The sequence below is a fragment of the Zootoca vivipara genome, chromosome 2 (genome assembly GCF_963506605.1).
Source record: "Zootoca vivipara chromosome 2, rZooViv1.1, whole genome shotgun sequence".
Lineage (NCBI taxonomy): Eukaryota > Metazoa > Chordata > Lepidosauria > Squamata > Lacertidae > Zootoca > Zootoca vivipara.
In genome coordinates this window covers 68,389,525-68,406,415 of record NC_083277.1, presented here as the reverse complement: position 1 = coordinate 68,406,415, position 16,891 = coordinate 68,389,525, and the positions used below count along the sequence as shown (strand labels likewise).

Sequence of the window (16,891 nt, the reverse complement as noted above, 5' to 3'; positions counted from 1 at the left end):
CCACTCACAAATATGGGCAACTCACAAATAATTGCCCTATATCCAAACTTAACACTAGTCATTACATTAGCGATTCTCAACTGGCCAAAACCATTCACTGCAGAGCCAGTGGACAAGGTGCAGAGAGTGCTACCATTCACTAATGCAGACTGTTGCCATAGCTATGTATATGCCCAAACAGCCGAGTTGTTTTAATCACATGCAGGCGGTAATTCTGCCTTGTATCTCATTTTACCCCTCTGCTTACAGAAAGCTCTTCGCTCAGAGGAGAGAGGAAGTTCTGTGAATGAAAAGCCAAATCTTCCCAGGTTACCTTTCATGCAGTTCCTTAGTACATTTGGGAGAAGATGGGGAAAGGAGGAGCAGTAAAAATGGCTTTCCTGCCTTCTGTGACTAGAGGGACACAATGAGATGCAGTCATTGGTTAACTTGCTTATTGTAGGCAAATTTTCGAACTACATCAATACAGCCAGGCTTCCAACTTAACACAGAATCAAAATGAGAATCTAAACCTGTTTCAAATTGAGATGGAGGAAAACAGGATAGCTCTAATGACCAGGTCATGATGGGTATGAGCAAATACAAGAAATCCTTTGTATAGATGCTTCCCCTTTGCTTGTTACATTATTATCCCACCTTTCCAGTAAATGGGTCTTAAGATGCCTAACAATAGCCTCAGTACAATAGAACAGCAACAAAATAAAGTCAAGCCAGGAGAAACAGTTTCCAACCTCTAAAACCAGTTAAAACAAATATTAACATAACTTAAAAGCCAGATGTTGAGTCTAAGGCCTGTATAAATGAAAATGTACTTGCCTGCTGGTGGTAGGTAATCAAGCCTGGTTAGCATCTTCCTTTTCCTTGGCAAGGCATTCAAGAGACCACAAGCAGCAGGTGAAAAGGTCCTCTCTCTTTTTTAGTTCCCATCAAATGCGCTTCATATGGTGGAAAATGCAGACTTTCAGATGACACAGTCCCATGTCATTTAGGACTTCACAGGCCACACATTTTGCACTTTGGATTCTACCTAGAAACAGACTTGCTAGCCTATGAAGTTGTGAAAGCGTGGGAACTGCATGGCTCTGATAGCTGGCCCCATTCACTGGGTGCAGCATGCAAAACCAACTTGAGCTTCTGAATACTCTTCAAAGGCAGTCTCACTGTAGTCCAAATGTAAGTAAGTTATGTGCTAACAATGGCCTGATACTGCAAGGAACAGGCACAGTTTTTGCACTAGCATTAGCTGTGCAAAAGTACTCCTGGATGCTGTCAAAGCCCATCCAGGCTCGGGGTTGAATGCAAAGGTACACCTAAAACTATATCTTCAAAAGGAGTGCAGCCCTATCCAAGGCTGATTGAAAACCCAGCTATCTAGGAGCATTCTGTCCTGTGTGGTTTAAGCTTCAGTTTACCCTCATCAAGTCTGTTACTGAATCAGACTTTCATTCAGAACTTGAACAGTTTCCATGGATTTAAATGTAAAAGGTAAAAGTTTTGGGTGCCGTCAGAATACTGGTGATAGCAAATTTTTGCTGAGTTAAGGTACTTTTATGGGGGGAAAATATTTCCAGTGTTGCATGGTGAGAAATTGAAAACCAAGGAAAAGTATGATACGATTTTATTTATTTAAAACCTCTAAAGAATCCTGAAAGTTCAGATGCATTTAGTACTTTCTGGTTTAAAGAATTGCAATCCTAGATCATTTTAGTCGCAAGATTCAACTGTATAGTTTATTTACAATTCTGAAACAAGTTAAAAAAATACATTTCCTACTATGACTTTGAAAACTCAGATTTATGAAAGACACAACATTAATAGTAAAATCAAATACTAGGAAACATTCTGGATTTACCTTCATGTGTACTCTGTTGAACATGGTGGGAAACGATTTGTACAAAATCACCGACTAGAAGTACAATTCTTTCATAACCAAAGTAGAAAGTCCAAGACTTCTCTTTTGTGCTGTATCATTGCAGCTATTTCACAAGCATCTAATTCAGTTTTCCTTAGCTGCTATGCATGTGTGATCTTTGTTTTGGTTAAGATCATGTTACTTCTATATAAATAGTACCCATGTACTGATATCAGAATACATGTTACTATAACAACCTTCTCATTAACAGGCATACTAGGTCATTTAAGTCCTGCCTTTGCTAAATGAAAGATAAACACTACCTTGGCTACAGAATATGCTTGCTTGGTGAATTGAAGGGATGGAAACTCTAAAAAGGATTGGGAAATGTTATCAAATTCTCAAGGGCTAACATTTTTATATAAAGCCAGGAAAGATGTCGTGGTAATTCAAACAATCACTTGCATTACATTAAAGAGGGACTTTAATATTCTCTCACAATAATAGACATAAAAGCAGATCAAGATAGTGGAAGTTTACAACCCAACAGTAGGAAAAGGGGCTTCACAATTAACTAGTGGTATTAGGGTGGGTATTTTTGGCTATCAGTAATGGTTGCTGGCATAAGAAAATGATAAAATGTGAGAATGGATTGGGGTTTTTGTGGGTTGGTTTTTTTTAAAAAAATAAACATGAAGCAGTAATTTTCTGCTGCTTCTCTCCGTAGTTCAAATTCCTGTCATAACTTTACCCAAAAAAGTTATTGGTAGGTTAGAACTGCACAACCAAAGAAAATATGCACAGGAGCGGAATTGTGCTTAGCATGAACTGCAAGTGGGACAGACAAAAGTGAGAATATCTTTCCAGAGTCAGGTGGGGGTGGTAGAGAATATTTCCCCCCACCCACCCTGGATCAAACCTGTGAGAACATGTAATAGAGACTGTTTCTAGTGAAGGCAGGCAATACCTGCTAGATCAGGTGTGGAGAACCTTTGTTCTTCTCCATGTGCTGCTGAATCCCATCAACCCCAGCAAGCATGGGAGTTATAGCAACACCAGGAGGGCCAAAGGCTCCTTACACCTGACCCAGGTAGCAGTTTCCTATGTTCTGAAATGTGGCAGAGTGTACTCTCCACCTGACAACTCCACGCAGGGGAGCTGTGCTACCAGTAGCAGCAGGGGAAAGGAATCTCCTAGCCTAAAGTGATGTCTGGTAGGAGTGACATAGGTACATTTGGAAGCAGTTTGACAGCAAGCATGTCAAACTGTCCTGACAGTCTTTCCCCCACATGAATAGCCACTTCAGATGAGGTGATTGGGAGCAGAGGGCGTTTAACCCTTTCCCTGCTTTGTTTATCCACTCTAAATGATCACATGTGGTTTCATTTGGAATGCTGTGAGGGAAATCCACTTGCATGGAAGCCACTTTCCGAACGGAGAAAGGTGAGGTGAGGTAGGAAAGCGAAGTGCCCCTCACTGCCCCCCTTCCCCTTGACTGTCACATTATCATCCCCCTCCTGGAAGTTTTTTTTTTTCAAACAGAAAGAACAGTTATGGCACTGTTACAGACAGTGCAAGTGTTAATGTCCACATCTCAAGCTGAGTTTTGTGCGTGTGGAACATAGAAACTAAGCTTTTGCATTTTTATGTAGCCAATCTTCTTTATATAAAAAAATGATTTCCGTTCACAGTCCCAATATGTAGAAACAGTCAGTGGCCAATTAGTGTGCTCTTCCCTTTCAATGACCAAGTCACACAAATATAAGTTTTTGCCTGACCATTAACAAGTTACTACAACAACAACAACAACAACAACAACAACAACAACAACAACAACAACAACAACAGGGATGTAATATATGAAGAACTCTAAGAACTGGAACCACTGTAGATAACAGGCTCATTGCTAGCACATGATTTACCATGGGAAAATAGGTATGAGTAACTGACACAGAACCTGCCTTGTGCTCCCGCCTTTCTTTTTATTTTGGTATGGCAGTAGCACTAACATTTTTATTTTCCTGCAATGCTGTACGTATAGAGTCCAGCCATGCAGGCCTAGGGCTCCTTTCAATACTCCTTATAGGCTGTCTGGCAATGAGCCACAAAAAAAAACCCCAACAGCAACAGTTCTAGAAGTTGAGCCTGAGCAGCTAGACCTGCCAGTGCTGCCATTTTCTTTCCTACACAATGCAGTGAGCTTCATAGAATCTCAGAATTGTAGAGTTGGAAGAGACTGAGGGGCATCTAATCCAACCCTCTGCAATGTAGAAATTTCAACTAAAGCAGCCATGACAGGTGGCCATCCAAACACAGCTTTAAAATGTCCAAAGGAGAGTCCACCACCTTCCAAGAACGTCCGTTCCATGGACGAACAGCTCTTACCATTAGAAACTTCTGACGCTGCTAGGCAAAATTTCCTTCCTTGTAACTTGAAGCCATTGGTTTGGGCCCTACCCTCCAGAGCAGAAGAAAACAAGCTAACTCCATCTTCCATATGACAGCCCTTTAGATATTTGAAGATGGCTATCCTATCTCCTCTCACTCTCCTCTTTTCCAGGCTAAACATCCCCAACTCTCTCAACTGTTCCTCATAAGGCTTGGTTTCCAGACTCTTGATCATCTTGGTCGCCCTCCTCTGTACACAATCCAGCTTGTCAATATCCTTTTAAAATTGCATCCCCCAGAACTCTACACCACAGTATGCTAGATGCGGTCTTACCAAGGCAGAATAGAACAGGACTATTACTTCCCTTGACCTGGACACTATACTTCTGTTGATGTGCCTAGAATAGCATTAGCTTTTTCTGCTGCTGCACCACACTGTTGACTCATGTTAAGCCTGTGGTCTACTATAGGTAGGAGTCTGATCAAAACTATATGGGCTAGCCATTGATATAGGCCAGAAAGGGACAGGGTCCGAACTTGCATTGTGAAACAAAGCATGAAAACTGGTAATTCATTGAATTCACTGCCACAAGATGTAGTTGTAAGACAAATTCATTAAAAAGAGATTTATCAATGGGCATTAGCCACAATGGCTAAATCCAGATCCAGGTGCTCTTGGAGGAAACTGATTTTCTAGATCCATTTCAATCGAGGTTTTGGCACAGAAACTGCTTTAGTCACCCTGTATGGTGACCTCTGTCAGGAGAGAGATGGGGAAAGTGTTAATTCTCCTCAACCTCTCAGCAACATTCAATATAATCAACTATTGTATCCTTCAGAGTGGGTGGGTTGCACCACTTTGTGGTGGTTCTGGTCCTACCTGGATGGTCATTTCCAGAGGGTGATGCTTGGGGAGTGCTTTTCGGCCCTCTGGACCCTTCAATGTGGGGTTCTCCAGGGTTTGATTTTATCCCCCATGCTGTTTTACATCTACATGAAACTGCTGAGTGGGATCATCCAGAGTTTTGGAGTAAGTTGTCAGCAATATGCTGATGACACACAGCTCTACTTCTCTTTTACATTTGCAGGTGTGACCGTGTACGTATTGGACTGTTGTCTTGCCTTGGTAATGGACTGAATAAGAGCCAATAAACGGAAGCTCAATCCAGATAAGAGTGAGGCACTGTTAGTGGGTGGTTCCCTAGACTGGATGGATGGGATACTGCCTGCTCTTGATGGGGTTACACTCCCTCTGAAGGAGCAGGTACGCAGCTTGAGCGTACTTCTGGATCCATTACAGTCACTTGAGGCTCAGGTGGCCTCAGTGGTGGGGAGTGCCTTCTATCATTTTCAGCTGGTGGCCCCACTGCATCGATAAACCTAATTTCTGTCCTCTATGCTCTGGTAACCTCTAGGTTAAATTACTACAATGTGTTATACATGGGGCTGCATCTGAAGACAGTTTCGAAACTTCAGCTGGTGCAGAATTCAGAAGCCAAGTTGCTGACCAGAGAAAGATGCTTTGAGCATACAATCCCAATCTTGGTTCAACTGCACTGGCTGCCAAGTAGTTTACAGGGCCATTTCAAAGTGCTATAAAGCCTTAAATGGTTCACGACCACAATACCCCAAGGACCACCTCTCCACCCCAGACTCTGTGATCATCCTCCGAGTCCTTCTTTGGGTGCCCCCTCCATGAGAGGTCCAGAGGGCAGCAACACAAGAAAGAGACCTTTTAGGTTTGAAGACAGCTATCATATTAAAACACAGTTGCAAACACCACAATTAAAAATGCTAGAGTTTTATTATAAAACACACACAAAATTCAGTTCAGTATGGAGACAGCTGCTCACAAAATATTTTTACAAGTTTGTTTCAAAAAGAACACTTTACACAACAGCTTAAAGGCCTGTGAACCTGTATTCTTGTGGGGATCAGCTGGCAAAAAGAATTTTGTAACATGAGGACAAACTACAAAAAGAACCTGGCTCCATTCCCCATTACAATGTGTGTATTCTTAGGATGTTTATGTGATTATTTTGATCTATGCTTCACCGTCTCTAATATAGAGTCTCCATCTCAAAAGTGATGAAAGCAAGTAAAGAAAATGTATGGCAACTTTTTACAGACAGATGGGGATGCTTTGTAAATTTTTGGATACACACTTTAAAAACTGATGGTGTGACACTGGTATTAAATTCCCCTCTCTTTTTCTTGAGTTAAATTTTGACATGAAAAATGCTTTAATGAAAAAGCTGACTAGCATTTCTCTTCTTTCATCTCTTAGCTTTGTGAAAAAAGTAGTCAGTAAATATTTTATATTTATAGAACATTAGTGGGAAATGGTCTGTTTATTTGACTCCTGGAAAATGATTGCCAAATGTGCAACTCTGAATTGTGTACAGGGTTAGCAAGAGAGAATCTGACCCTAAAACACAACATTGGCCTCATATCATCTCGTATCGACCTTTTCCTGTTATGCAAAACTAGCCAAACATTCCTCACAAAATACTATAAGAGAGTGTGCCAACTTTGAATATGTGTGGGAAACTGCTCCTGGTCCTGAAGAAGACCTGCTTGGTTGGTGGGCAGGATACTAACTCTAATGCTACAATGGCTATGCCTGCTCCTAAGGAATTCAGAACATGAGCTGTACATCTGTATTTATTATACTTCTGTTCCACCTTTCCTCCAAGGAGCTCGAGGTGGCACACATGGTTCTCCCCCCCCCCATGTATCCTCACAACAACCCTGTGAGGAAGGATAGGCTGCGAGACTGTGACTGACCCAAGGTCACTCAGTGAGCTTGATGACTGAGTGAGGATTTGAACCCAGGTTTACCAGGTCCTAGCCCAGCACTAACCATTACACTGGCACCTGAGGAGGGGTGCAGAATGAGAAAACTAACTTCTTCACCTTCAGTTTTCTCAAAAGGGAAAAAAAAGAAGGAAGTTGAGGGACGAAAGAGTTCAAAGCAAAGCAAATTGATAACTGGAAGACCACAGGCAAGAACTGTCACCTGAATGGCATTAGTTAACTAACATTATTGACTCATTTATTCAATAAATTTACTGTTATCAAGTAAGTGGGGGAATGGAGTGTTTTAAATTCCTGTTAAGTGTAGGCTGTGTTGAGTTTTTATTTTATTTTGAAAGAAATGTGTGCATGATCTGTAACTTCAGAGTAATTGCAGCCTGGTCCTGATCACAGAAATTCAAGGCATTAAATTTGGCATCAACAGGATTTAGGAGTCTAAAAAAAGAGAGAGCACAATAATCTCAGCACAAACAGCTCAGTGATCCAGGGAACAAACTCCATTAACCTTCCTTTGTTTCTTTTAGGGTACCCTCAGTTTTTAATGGGAAAATATGCAAGGGAACAGGACAGTGTCTGGGGAATTTAAACCCAAGGCACAACAAATGGTTGAGAGATTTCTGGAAGGGGTTTATGTTACACATAGCATTATTAAACTAAAATGGCTCTTTTGGCAAATGGGGAAACATCCTTCTGGGATTTTTTAGGAGAATTATTTCTCAGCTTTACTGAAAACAAAACAAGGCTTTTGTAGAGAATCTTGCAGGGCTTTTGAGTCCAGTGATGTTGATTGTGCACAGATGGAGAGGAGGAAGAGGCAAGATGGAAGGAGCTGAAGCAACTGAAAGCAGGAAGAGGATGTTGGAAAAGATACAGAGGGAGATGCAAAAGTTGAAAGCAGATCTGACGCACAGCATTTACGAGGCTGAAGAACAGAGCCATGACACAGCAGAAGGGACTGTGGGTTACAGGATAAAGTTGATGAAAATGGCAGGCCTATCTGCCAAAGACGTGGTAAAGCAGGGCACATTGCCAGTGGAGGAAAATGATGCTGGCAAGTGTGTTCATTAGTTGGAGAAGTCGAACAGAGCTCTGGAGCAGCTGATGAGACAGGTGCAAGACATGGAAGTGGAGTGGGAAGAGGAAAGGAAACAGCACTCCATGGCTGTGGGTGCCAGGAGGCTGGAAACAGATGTAATAATGGATCTGAAGGCCCAAAGGGACTTTGCTAGCAAGTATCATGAGGCAGCCATCAAACAGCCCTGAAAATTGCAGGCCGAAATGAAAGATTAAATGCACAGCTGAATGATACTTATATGAAATGTTAACACAGGCCACTGAGGATGAGAAGACCTCCCTCTCTCTTGCTGCGTCTGACATTTGGCACACTCCTTTTCATGGAAGCAGAGGTTATTCGGTTTGAAGGAGGAACTTGCGGCTGTTGAACATGCTAAATGTCAGGCACAGCAAGAGAGGGATGAGATTGCAGTGCCTGAAGGCTTGGATAGCTCTGCTTGAGGAAGAACTGGAGGAAGAACAATTCAATACTGAGCTGTATCTAAAGGAAGCAGATCTTCAGATTGACCAGATAAATGCAGACCTAGACATAGATAGTAAAGCCCATAAAGAATGAAAATGCTCACCGGCAGCTTCAGCATCCAGAACAAGGAGTTTAAGGCCAAGCTGCAGGAAATGGAGAATGCTCCAAAGTTTAAATACAAGTCTTCCATCACTGTTCTGGAAGTAAGGACAGTACAACTGGAAGAACAGCTGGATGCTAGAACAAAGGTAAATAAAGTCCCCAGCAAGCAGGTGCAATGTACTGAGAAGCAAAAAGGTGTGGCACTGCAAGTGGCTGCCTCAGTTTGGGTTGCTTCACCTCTAAAAGGGTGTCATAGAATTGGCAAAGGTTCAGAAAACGGGAACCAAAATGACTGAGGGAATAGATAAACTCCCATATGAGTAAAGGATCACAGTATTTGGGGCTTTTTAGTTTAGAGATGAGGCAAGTAAATGGCAACATAACAGTTGCATAACATGGAGAAAATTGAAGGTAAAAGCTTTTCCCCCTCGCATAAAGCTAGAACTCATGGAGATCCAATGAAGCTGAATATCGAAAGATTCAGGACAAATAAAGCTACTTCTTTACACAACGCACGAACTAAAGAATTCACTGCCATGAGAGGCAGTGATGGCCATCAGCTTTATGACTTTTTAAGAGAGGACCAGAATTTTACGGAAGGCAAGTTCATCAATGGCTACCAACGCCAATTGCTATCTTCCACCTCCCCAGTTGAGCTGGACCCCAGAGAGCTGGACCATAAAGAAGGCTGATCGCCGAAGAATTGATGCTTTTGAATTATGGTGCTGGAGGAGACTCTTGAGAGTCCCATGGACTGCAAGAAGATCAAACCTATCCATTCTTAAGGAAATCAGCCCTGAGTGCTCCCTGGAAGGACAGATCGTGAAGCTGAGGCTCCAATACTTTGGCCACCTCATGAGAAGAATCCTTGGAAAAGACCCTGATGTTGGGAAAGACTGAGGGCACTAGGAGAAGGGGACGACAGAGGACAAGATGGTTGGACAGTGTTCTCGAAGCTACGAACATGAGTTTGACCAAACTGCGGGAGGCAGTGCAAGACAGGAGTGCCTGGCGTGCTATGGTCCATGGGGTCACGAAGAGTCGGACACGACTAAACGACTAAACAACAACAACAACCTCCCCAGTTGGAGGCAGTATGCTTCTAAATACCAGGTTCTGGAAGCCACAGGAGGAGAGAGCGCGCTTGTACTCAGGTCCTGCTTCCTGATTTCCCATGGGCATCTGAGTGGCCTCTGTGAGAACAGAATGCTGAACTAGGTGGGCCACCGATTCAGCAGGGGTATTATTATGTTCTTATGAGAATTGTAATGCTGTCAAGGTGACCTTAAGTGAAATTCCCACAAAGCAAGGGTTTGGGATGCCTACAAATGGGGGGCAATGGGTTAGCTCCGCTGATTTTGACTTCGAGACAAGAGTCTTAGGCACTCCAAGAAGCCCCAAAGAGACATTCCCTCCGGAATTCATGAGTGGTGGAACCTCTTGTTCACGACAGGGGGTGTGATAAGTTGTGGCTCTGAATAGCTTAAAGGGACAAACACAGTCATGCGGGATACATGAGGACAGGTATCATTAGAGCAGGGCAAAGTACGCAAGGCCAGCTCCGAAGGACCTTAGAAAAACAAGCAATGCGATTGGGAGGGGCGTGGAATAGTGGTGGTAGAAGCGAGTCTCAGTGAAGGAAGTACAATTGGGGCAGGGCAAAGTAAGAGGCCATAGAGAAGATACAAGGGGAAGCAGGAAAGTTATGAAGAAGGTAGAAAAAGGGACCTAATGAAGAAAGGATACAGAAAAAGGAAGAGAAGAGAGAGAACACACAGAAAAGTGAACTCTGAAAGACCAAAGGCAGAAACTGTCACTTAAATAAAATCAGTTAGCTGACAATACAATTCATTTACTCAAGAGATTCACTGTTGCGAAATAACCAGCAGAGGGTTTGCAGTTGGGTGTTTTAATTGTTCATGAATTATTGTAATTTTCGTTTCCTGGTTGTGTGTGCGGTTATGACAAGTAAGTAGTTCCTTGATGTGAGAGTGATTGCAGCCCGCTCCTTCTCATCCTAATCACAGAACCCTTAAGCATTATAGCTATATCTAGTCAGATATGCACCTTGTGTACCCAGCAAGTCAAAGGCACTGCTTAATGAGGTTAGCCAGATAGCAGGTCGCAATGCTCTACATCAGAGCTTTCCAAACTCTATGTCGCGACAGATTTGTGTGTCGGCTGCAGCGTGTAGGTGTGTCACACGAATGCTCCCCACACTCCTCGCAGGGCTGGAAAGGAGTCAGTTTGACCTCTGGTTTATTAGTACTGTAAAGCTGGATTACTGTGTCGCGAAATGATGCATGTCTAAAAAGTATGTCACCAACATGAAAAGTTTGGAAAGCTCTGCTCTACACTCTATTCCCCTATGCCTTCAAGGTATTCTATCCTGTTGATGACCTCCTCATCAATCCCTTGATGGCATCCCTTTAAAAGCCTAAAGCACCTAGGACATAGTAAGCCACTGTTTCATGCTCAGTACTCTCCCGATCCTATGACCATCCTCCTGTGCCACCTTGGCAAGATAACCACAAAGACACCATCCTTCACCACCTTCTTCCTACTGCTGATGCCTTCTGTCAAATTAAGCCTCTGGTGACACCTACTTCCCCACCTAGCCATCTCTCCACCACATAACTACTGGTCTCCAATAAGTGAGCAGGCATATTGATCTTGTCAAGAACCTGGGCATGGAGCAGGCACCACTTGTATCCTAGTGCCTACTCTCTTTGCCACTACAAGGCAGAGACAGACAGGCAAATTTGCACTTTGGCTGCTCTAGATACAATATTTGCCTCTCTGCTCTGAGCAGCTGCTCCTTCTCATCTTTAGCAAACCAGTACACAGAGAAGACAATCTGCTGAACATGTTATAATCTGGGGGGAAGACCTTTGAACCAGGCCTCCATACCATACCAATTTCTGGAAGGGCTTTTCTGTGCCAGGTGATCATAAGGGGAAGAATAAGAGTCTTCAGTACCTTTAAAAATTAAAAATCTGAATCAAGATATACATTTTTTTAATTAAAAAAAACAACCCCATTAAAATCAGTATCCAGTGTAAATATAGCCTTATTTAAAATGCATCTTGGAAGTGATCCTTCTTGCAGTATCAGGATTGCAGTCTTCCATGTTAAGCCGAAGGTGTGGCATAATGAAAGCCTGACATCTCTTCTTTTGGACACTAGTGTTGATTCTAAAAGAAAAAAGAAAAGTGTGCAGTAGAGGGCAGTTAAGTCAATCACAATCGTATCTATCTGAAATAATGAAATTATTATTAAAAATGTTTTGTTTAGTCATGCATTTAATAAGCTGCAAGAAATCCTGCAGCAGGGCATGATTGTTCTCGAAGTTTGTAATTTATTATGTACCTCCTGCAGGTTGAACGAAAGCTGTACTCCCAGTTTACTCACTTGTAAGCGATTCTAAAATAAAGTCATTAACAAGTAAATAAGTCCAGACTAATTCACACGGCCACTTCAGCCCTTGGCAGCTGGCCTGCCTACCAGATGCTGTGGTTCTCCAACACACATCAGCTCCAACCTGCATGGCTGATGGTAAGATAAGCCATCAACATCAACACTAGTTACTACTGTATTACAGTTGTGTGAGGCCAGCTGTGGGTGTGAAGTGGCATGTGCACATAACTATGCTTAGTATAAATCATAAACCTTGCCATGACTTGAGTTGCTGAAGTCAGCATTAACTTTCCCCTATGGCTACTATATATTAAAATGATTGTAAGTGAGCCATGGGACACAGCGTTATCATGTGTTAGCATTACCAAAACAGATTTTTAATGACTTTTTTAATGCAACTGAGCCGACAGTCTGATCAGCACATACCTGTCACATTACATAGTTTTGATTCTTTTCCTGACACTTAAATCACAACAGATCAAACTGGCTTTCACCTCCTACTATGTATTGTCTACAGGGACAATTTTCCATAGTATTATAGTAGGCAGTAGTGTCATGCAATTATCAAAATGCAATTAGGTGCAACATTTGCTCAAAATTGCACATTTTGTGAATAGTTAAAAATTGATCTATTGGAATAGAGCTTTGGAAAATAAGGACAACTAGGATTTGGGTAAAGGAAGTCAAAGAACTATTAGGTAAAAGGGAACTAGGGATGTTGGTAGTCTTTAACCTACCTCTAGGTTTTTTCAGCTTTCCCTAAAGCTGCATGCATGTATTCACACTTTCCCCTGCAACCATAAAGACAGAAAATGTTTAATTTATAACGGTACCAGGTTACATAAATTAACAGCTCTTAATGAAATAAAGTCAAAGGGTTCTATCCAATGGCGGCTTTGCAATGTAATGTGCTGCATGAAAGCAGTTTTTCCAAAGTACTAAAACACTAAGATCAAGAGAGAACCAGGTTACTTTTGGGGAGCTATAATAAAATACTCAAAAACAACATTCTCTTTCCAATTGAATTAATTCTGTGTATTAAGAAATCCTATTCTGATCCTAACCAGTTTCAATATTTTCAAAAGTAGGTCCCTTCAGCATTTCAGGTTTCCCACCCTAAGAGTTCTCAAATCCTGAATATTCACCTTTTTCATTAACTCATCGCGGGTTGTGAAATGTGGTGCATCTTCAACTTCAATTCCCTCAGCCATTTCAGTTACCTTCTCCAAGAGATCTTTGTTGTAGCTGAATAAAAAGAAGAGTAAATTGAATATTTGTCCAATATTTTGCTGTTCCATCTCAGTTCTCAATACTCACAATCCATGTATGATTTTAAAAAAGTTTAGCCCTTGTAATTTTAGCAGCTGAAACTGCAGCATACATTAAAGGTAGAAAAGGCTGAAAGGGTGAGTGAGGAAAACTGGGTTCTAGACCAACTCAATCTTCTTCTTGGATTTCAATTGCATTGCAATTCCCCCTTTGTTTTGACTGATCGGGGAGGCTCGGGAGTTGTGGGCAGGTGGCTGTTGTCATTTTTAAAAAACTCTGTGTTTCACAAGGTGCGAAAGAAGGGCTTTGCACCCTGCCTGGCAGAGAAACCACACACCTTGCGCCCCTCCTGGGCAACGCCAGCCCGCCCATGACTCCTGGGCCTCTCCTGATCTGTCAAAACAAAGGGGAAAGGGGGCAGGAGATTGGGGAAGGCTCAGAAGTCAGAGTGGGCAGCGCGCCGTTGCCCAGTTTTTAAAAACTCTGCACATTTAAGTTTCACAGGGTGCGAAAGAAGGGATTTGCACCTTTATACAACATGCATGTGTGCTTGGGCCCTGGGTCTTTTGCCTCACCATCCCCACTACTGACTCCCTGTTGCTGCTCAGCTTCGAAAAGAAAAGAAGTGTCCCCGGATTCAGTGTGGGGGGGGAAAATCTGGTAACCATACTTTAAACACAGCAAGACTGAGGCTTGCTGTAACTTCTAAGTACTGTAAACAAGTACAGGATGCTGCTGCTGCTGCATCAGAGCCTTTCAAAACCTGAGTCACATAATTATTTTTATACTGAAAACCTACAATATGGCCACAGAAGCAAGGGAATTTCCACGGACAGAAACAGACACGTTAGCTGCAACTCTCAGCATCAGCAACTGTTAAAAAGCTCGCAGGGAGGCAAATATGGAAGGGAACCATGTGTGCGTGCCTGCAAAAGCACGTGGGGTGGGTATTCCCTTTTTTCACTATTATTATATAATGTACTTTGTTATTTATGTTGCAAACCGCCCTGTGGTCTTTGGATTAAAGACGGTATACAAGAGAGCGGAAGTTAGATTCTGCCGCCACATGCCGCTAGTCCTCTGGAAGGAGGGAGAGGGGGGGGCGGTACCTGCATCCCATGAAGATGTGATTGGCCCAAACCATGGAGAGCGAGAGCAGCTGGTCCACGCGGAGCGGAGAGAGCGCCTCCCCATCTCCCGGCGGATAATTGCGCACGATGAAGGCACGCCGCGCCTCCCAGTGCTTGTCGTTTTCCGAGTAGGAACGGAACCGCTCGGGGAACTCGGCCTCACAGTCCTCGCTCACCATCCCTTTCGCTCTTCCGTCCTCTACACCCCGCCAGAAAATAAAAAGGGGGGGACTGCGGGGAAGCGGATATGACGCACCCGTTCGAAAGCTAGGGCGGGGAAGGAAACAGGAAAAATAACATTGCCGCTCTGGCCTGCCCTCTCTACTCCTCCGGTGCACCTCCGGCTGCTGGATGCGCCCCGCAACCCCCACCACGCCCGCTCTCTAGTCAGGTTGCGCATGCGCTGTGGGGCCGTATGGGATCATCTTCCGTTTCCCAGCTCGCTTGAGGCTATGGGATCGCGAGTTCAGTTGAGGCGTCTCAAATGGACGTCGTTTACATCTCTTCACGCCCACTGATGTCAGCATGAAACTGCCCCCACCCATCCTGTGTTTTGATGTGTTTTCCTACGTCCCCGGCTTCCTTTTCCTACGCTGGTGATTCCATAGCCCCGCCTGACGTCATCGGGATGCCAGCTGCGCTGCGTCCCTTTCCCGCCCTCTGCGTCGCCTCACAGGAGGAGGAGAGGGGCTGCGTTTGACTGCGCCAGATCCACGCAAAGGAATGTGCAGATTACGTGTTTTAACACCCCCGGCACTAAAGCCTCAGATTCTGCCAAAGCACTTCACTCACTGATCTCTGAGGGGCTTAGCTTCTGGGGAAACGTGAGCCCATGACGTGCCTACACACGTTATGCGTAAACCTTGATGCAGAGAGCAAATTCTAACTACAAAACAAAGGAGATGACCGCGCTTGTGCTCACACTCCTGAATCTGCCCCCACAGGGATTATAATCCTCCCCTGAACCCAGTATCCCGATGTGGATCTTTGCTTCAGACTCAGTCTACCCTCCTAAATGTCAGCTGACCAGTACTTCCCCCCCCCGGGGGGTATTCAAGGATACACAGTACCGGCACCTTTCTTTCCAAAATGTTAATACTGTAACTGTAACAGCTTCCATGGCGAGTACTGGCACCTTTTTTTTAAAAAAAAAGCACTGCAAATCATCATCACGTTAATTAAAACCACAGTTCTGACAGAGTAGTCAGGCCATCCTATGGAAGCCTAGCTAGGCAGGTAAAGATAAAATGCTCCACAAGATTCAAGAATGACATTTTAGTTTCCTCTGGTGTACTTCATACAACATTAGATGACCATCTCTGAATGGGAATTAAACCATATGATGTGGTTTGGGGATTAGATTATGCATGGACAAGCCTTATTTCATAGCACAAAGCTATGCATGTTTACTCAGGTGTAAGTGTGCATTGGATGGCAGCCATTTATCTTCCTGCCCACATCTTTAATTTTTAAGGCAAGGATGGGGAACCTCTGGCCCTCCAGATGTTGGTCTGCAGTTCCCATCATCCCTGACCATTAGCCATGCTGGCTGAGGCTGATGGAAGTTAAGAGTTCAACAACATCTGGAAGGACACAGGTTCCCTATCCTTAATAATCTAAAATGACATAGTCAGAACATGGCCTTTAATTATTTCCCCTTCTTCTTAGCTGTACTTAGAGAGGCTATTGCACACACATTACAGAGGCTAATGTGCACACAAAGCCCATTATTGCAAAGTGTATCCTAAATCCCTGAAACTAAACTAATTCCAGAGCCTCACCAGATCTCTCCTATTGCAGCAACCCTATTTGTTCAGGTAAAAATAACTCCTCGTTGATTTCCACTATCATTCCACTGTCCCCTAAATCCCCAAGGCCTAATTTAACAGAAATATCTGAGAAGAGAAGAAGACACTTGGGGCCACTACAAGGCTGTGCCATGTTCTATAGTGTAATTAGCTCTGCAAAGCCAATAGATTTCCTTATAGCACATTCCAGCTAATACATCAAGGGACGAATCAAGGGGGAGTACGGGCACTTTCTGGTTCTCTGTTGATCTCCCCTAAGGTGCAGCAGGAGCTGCAGTTTAGACTGGCTACCCCATTTACTAGTCCTTTTATATTGAAAACATGCTACTTTGCACCAATCTCTATCAACATGATGCAACCTCCACATCCCCAATTAGTATGATGACATTTCCCCCCTATTTAAGCTGTGTAGTCCTCTATACAGCCTTGTATTATGCTGATAGGCTTTCCCACTTGTGTCTTATTTCCTATAAAAGTCCCACCTTCCACCCTTTAGCTAATTAAGGCTGCAATTACATGAAAGTATGTCCCATCCAGCTCAGTGGGGCTTACTTCTGAGTAGACATGTCTG

General features: G+C 43.4%; 1 protein-coding gene across 2 annotated transcripts; it reads right to left on the bottom strand.

Moving 5' to 3' along the window:
- Positions 1-10,657: 10,657 nt before the first annotated feature.
- Positions 10,658-14,759, bottom strand: CDKN2AIPNL (CDKN2A interacting protein N-terminal like). 2 transcript variants are annotated; one of them, XM_035105457.2, is made up of 4 exons: positions 14,492-14,757; positions 13,259-13,358; positions 12,851-12,904; positions 10,658-11,890 (listed from the first exon to the last, which is right to left on the bottom strand). In XM_035105457.2, the coding sequence occupies exons 1-3, from the start codon at positions 14,689-14,691 to the stop codon at positions 12,893-12,895; spliced, it is 312 nt and encodes a 103-aa protein (XP_034961348.1). In that variant the 5' UTR covers positions 14,692-14,757; the 3' UTR covers positions 10,658-11,890; positions 12,851-12,892. The 2 variants fall into 2 exon arrangements, with proteins under 2 accessions (XP_034961348.1, XP_034961349.1); XM_035105458.2 differs by lacking the exon at positions 12,851-12,904 and having other exon boundaries at positions 14,492-14,759.
- Positions 14,760-16,891: the final 2,132 nt, after the last annotated feature.

What these genes read in the sequence shown, in the direction of transcription:
- CDKN2AIPNL (XM_035105458.2), bottom strand. Translation starts at nt 14,691, where the DNA reads ATGGTGAGCGAGGACTGTGAGGCCGAGTTCCCCGAGCGGTTCCGTTCC. An exon ending in CACATCTTCATGGGATGCAG is followed by an intron (nt 13,359 to 14,491) that starts GTACCGCCCCCC and finishes CTTTTTATTCAG; the next exon opens with CTACAACAAAGATCTCTTGG.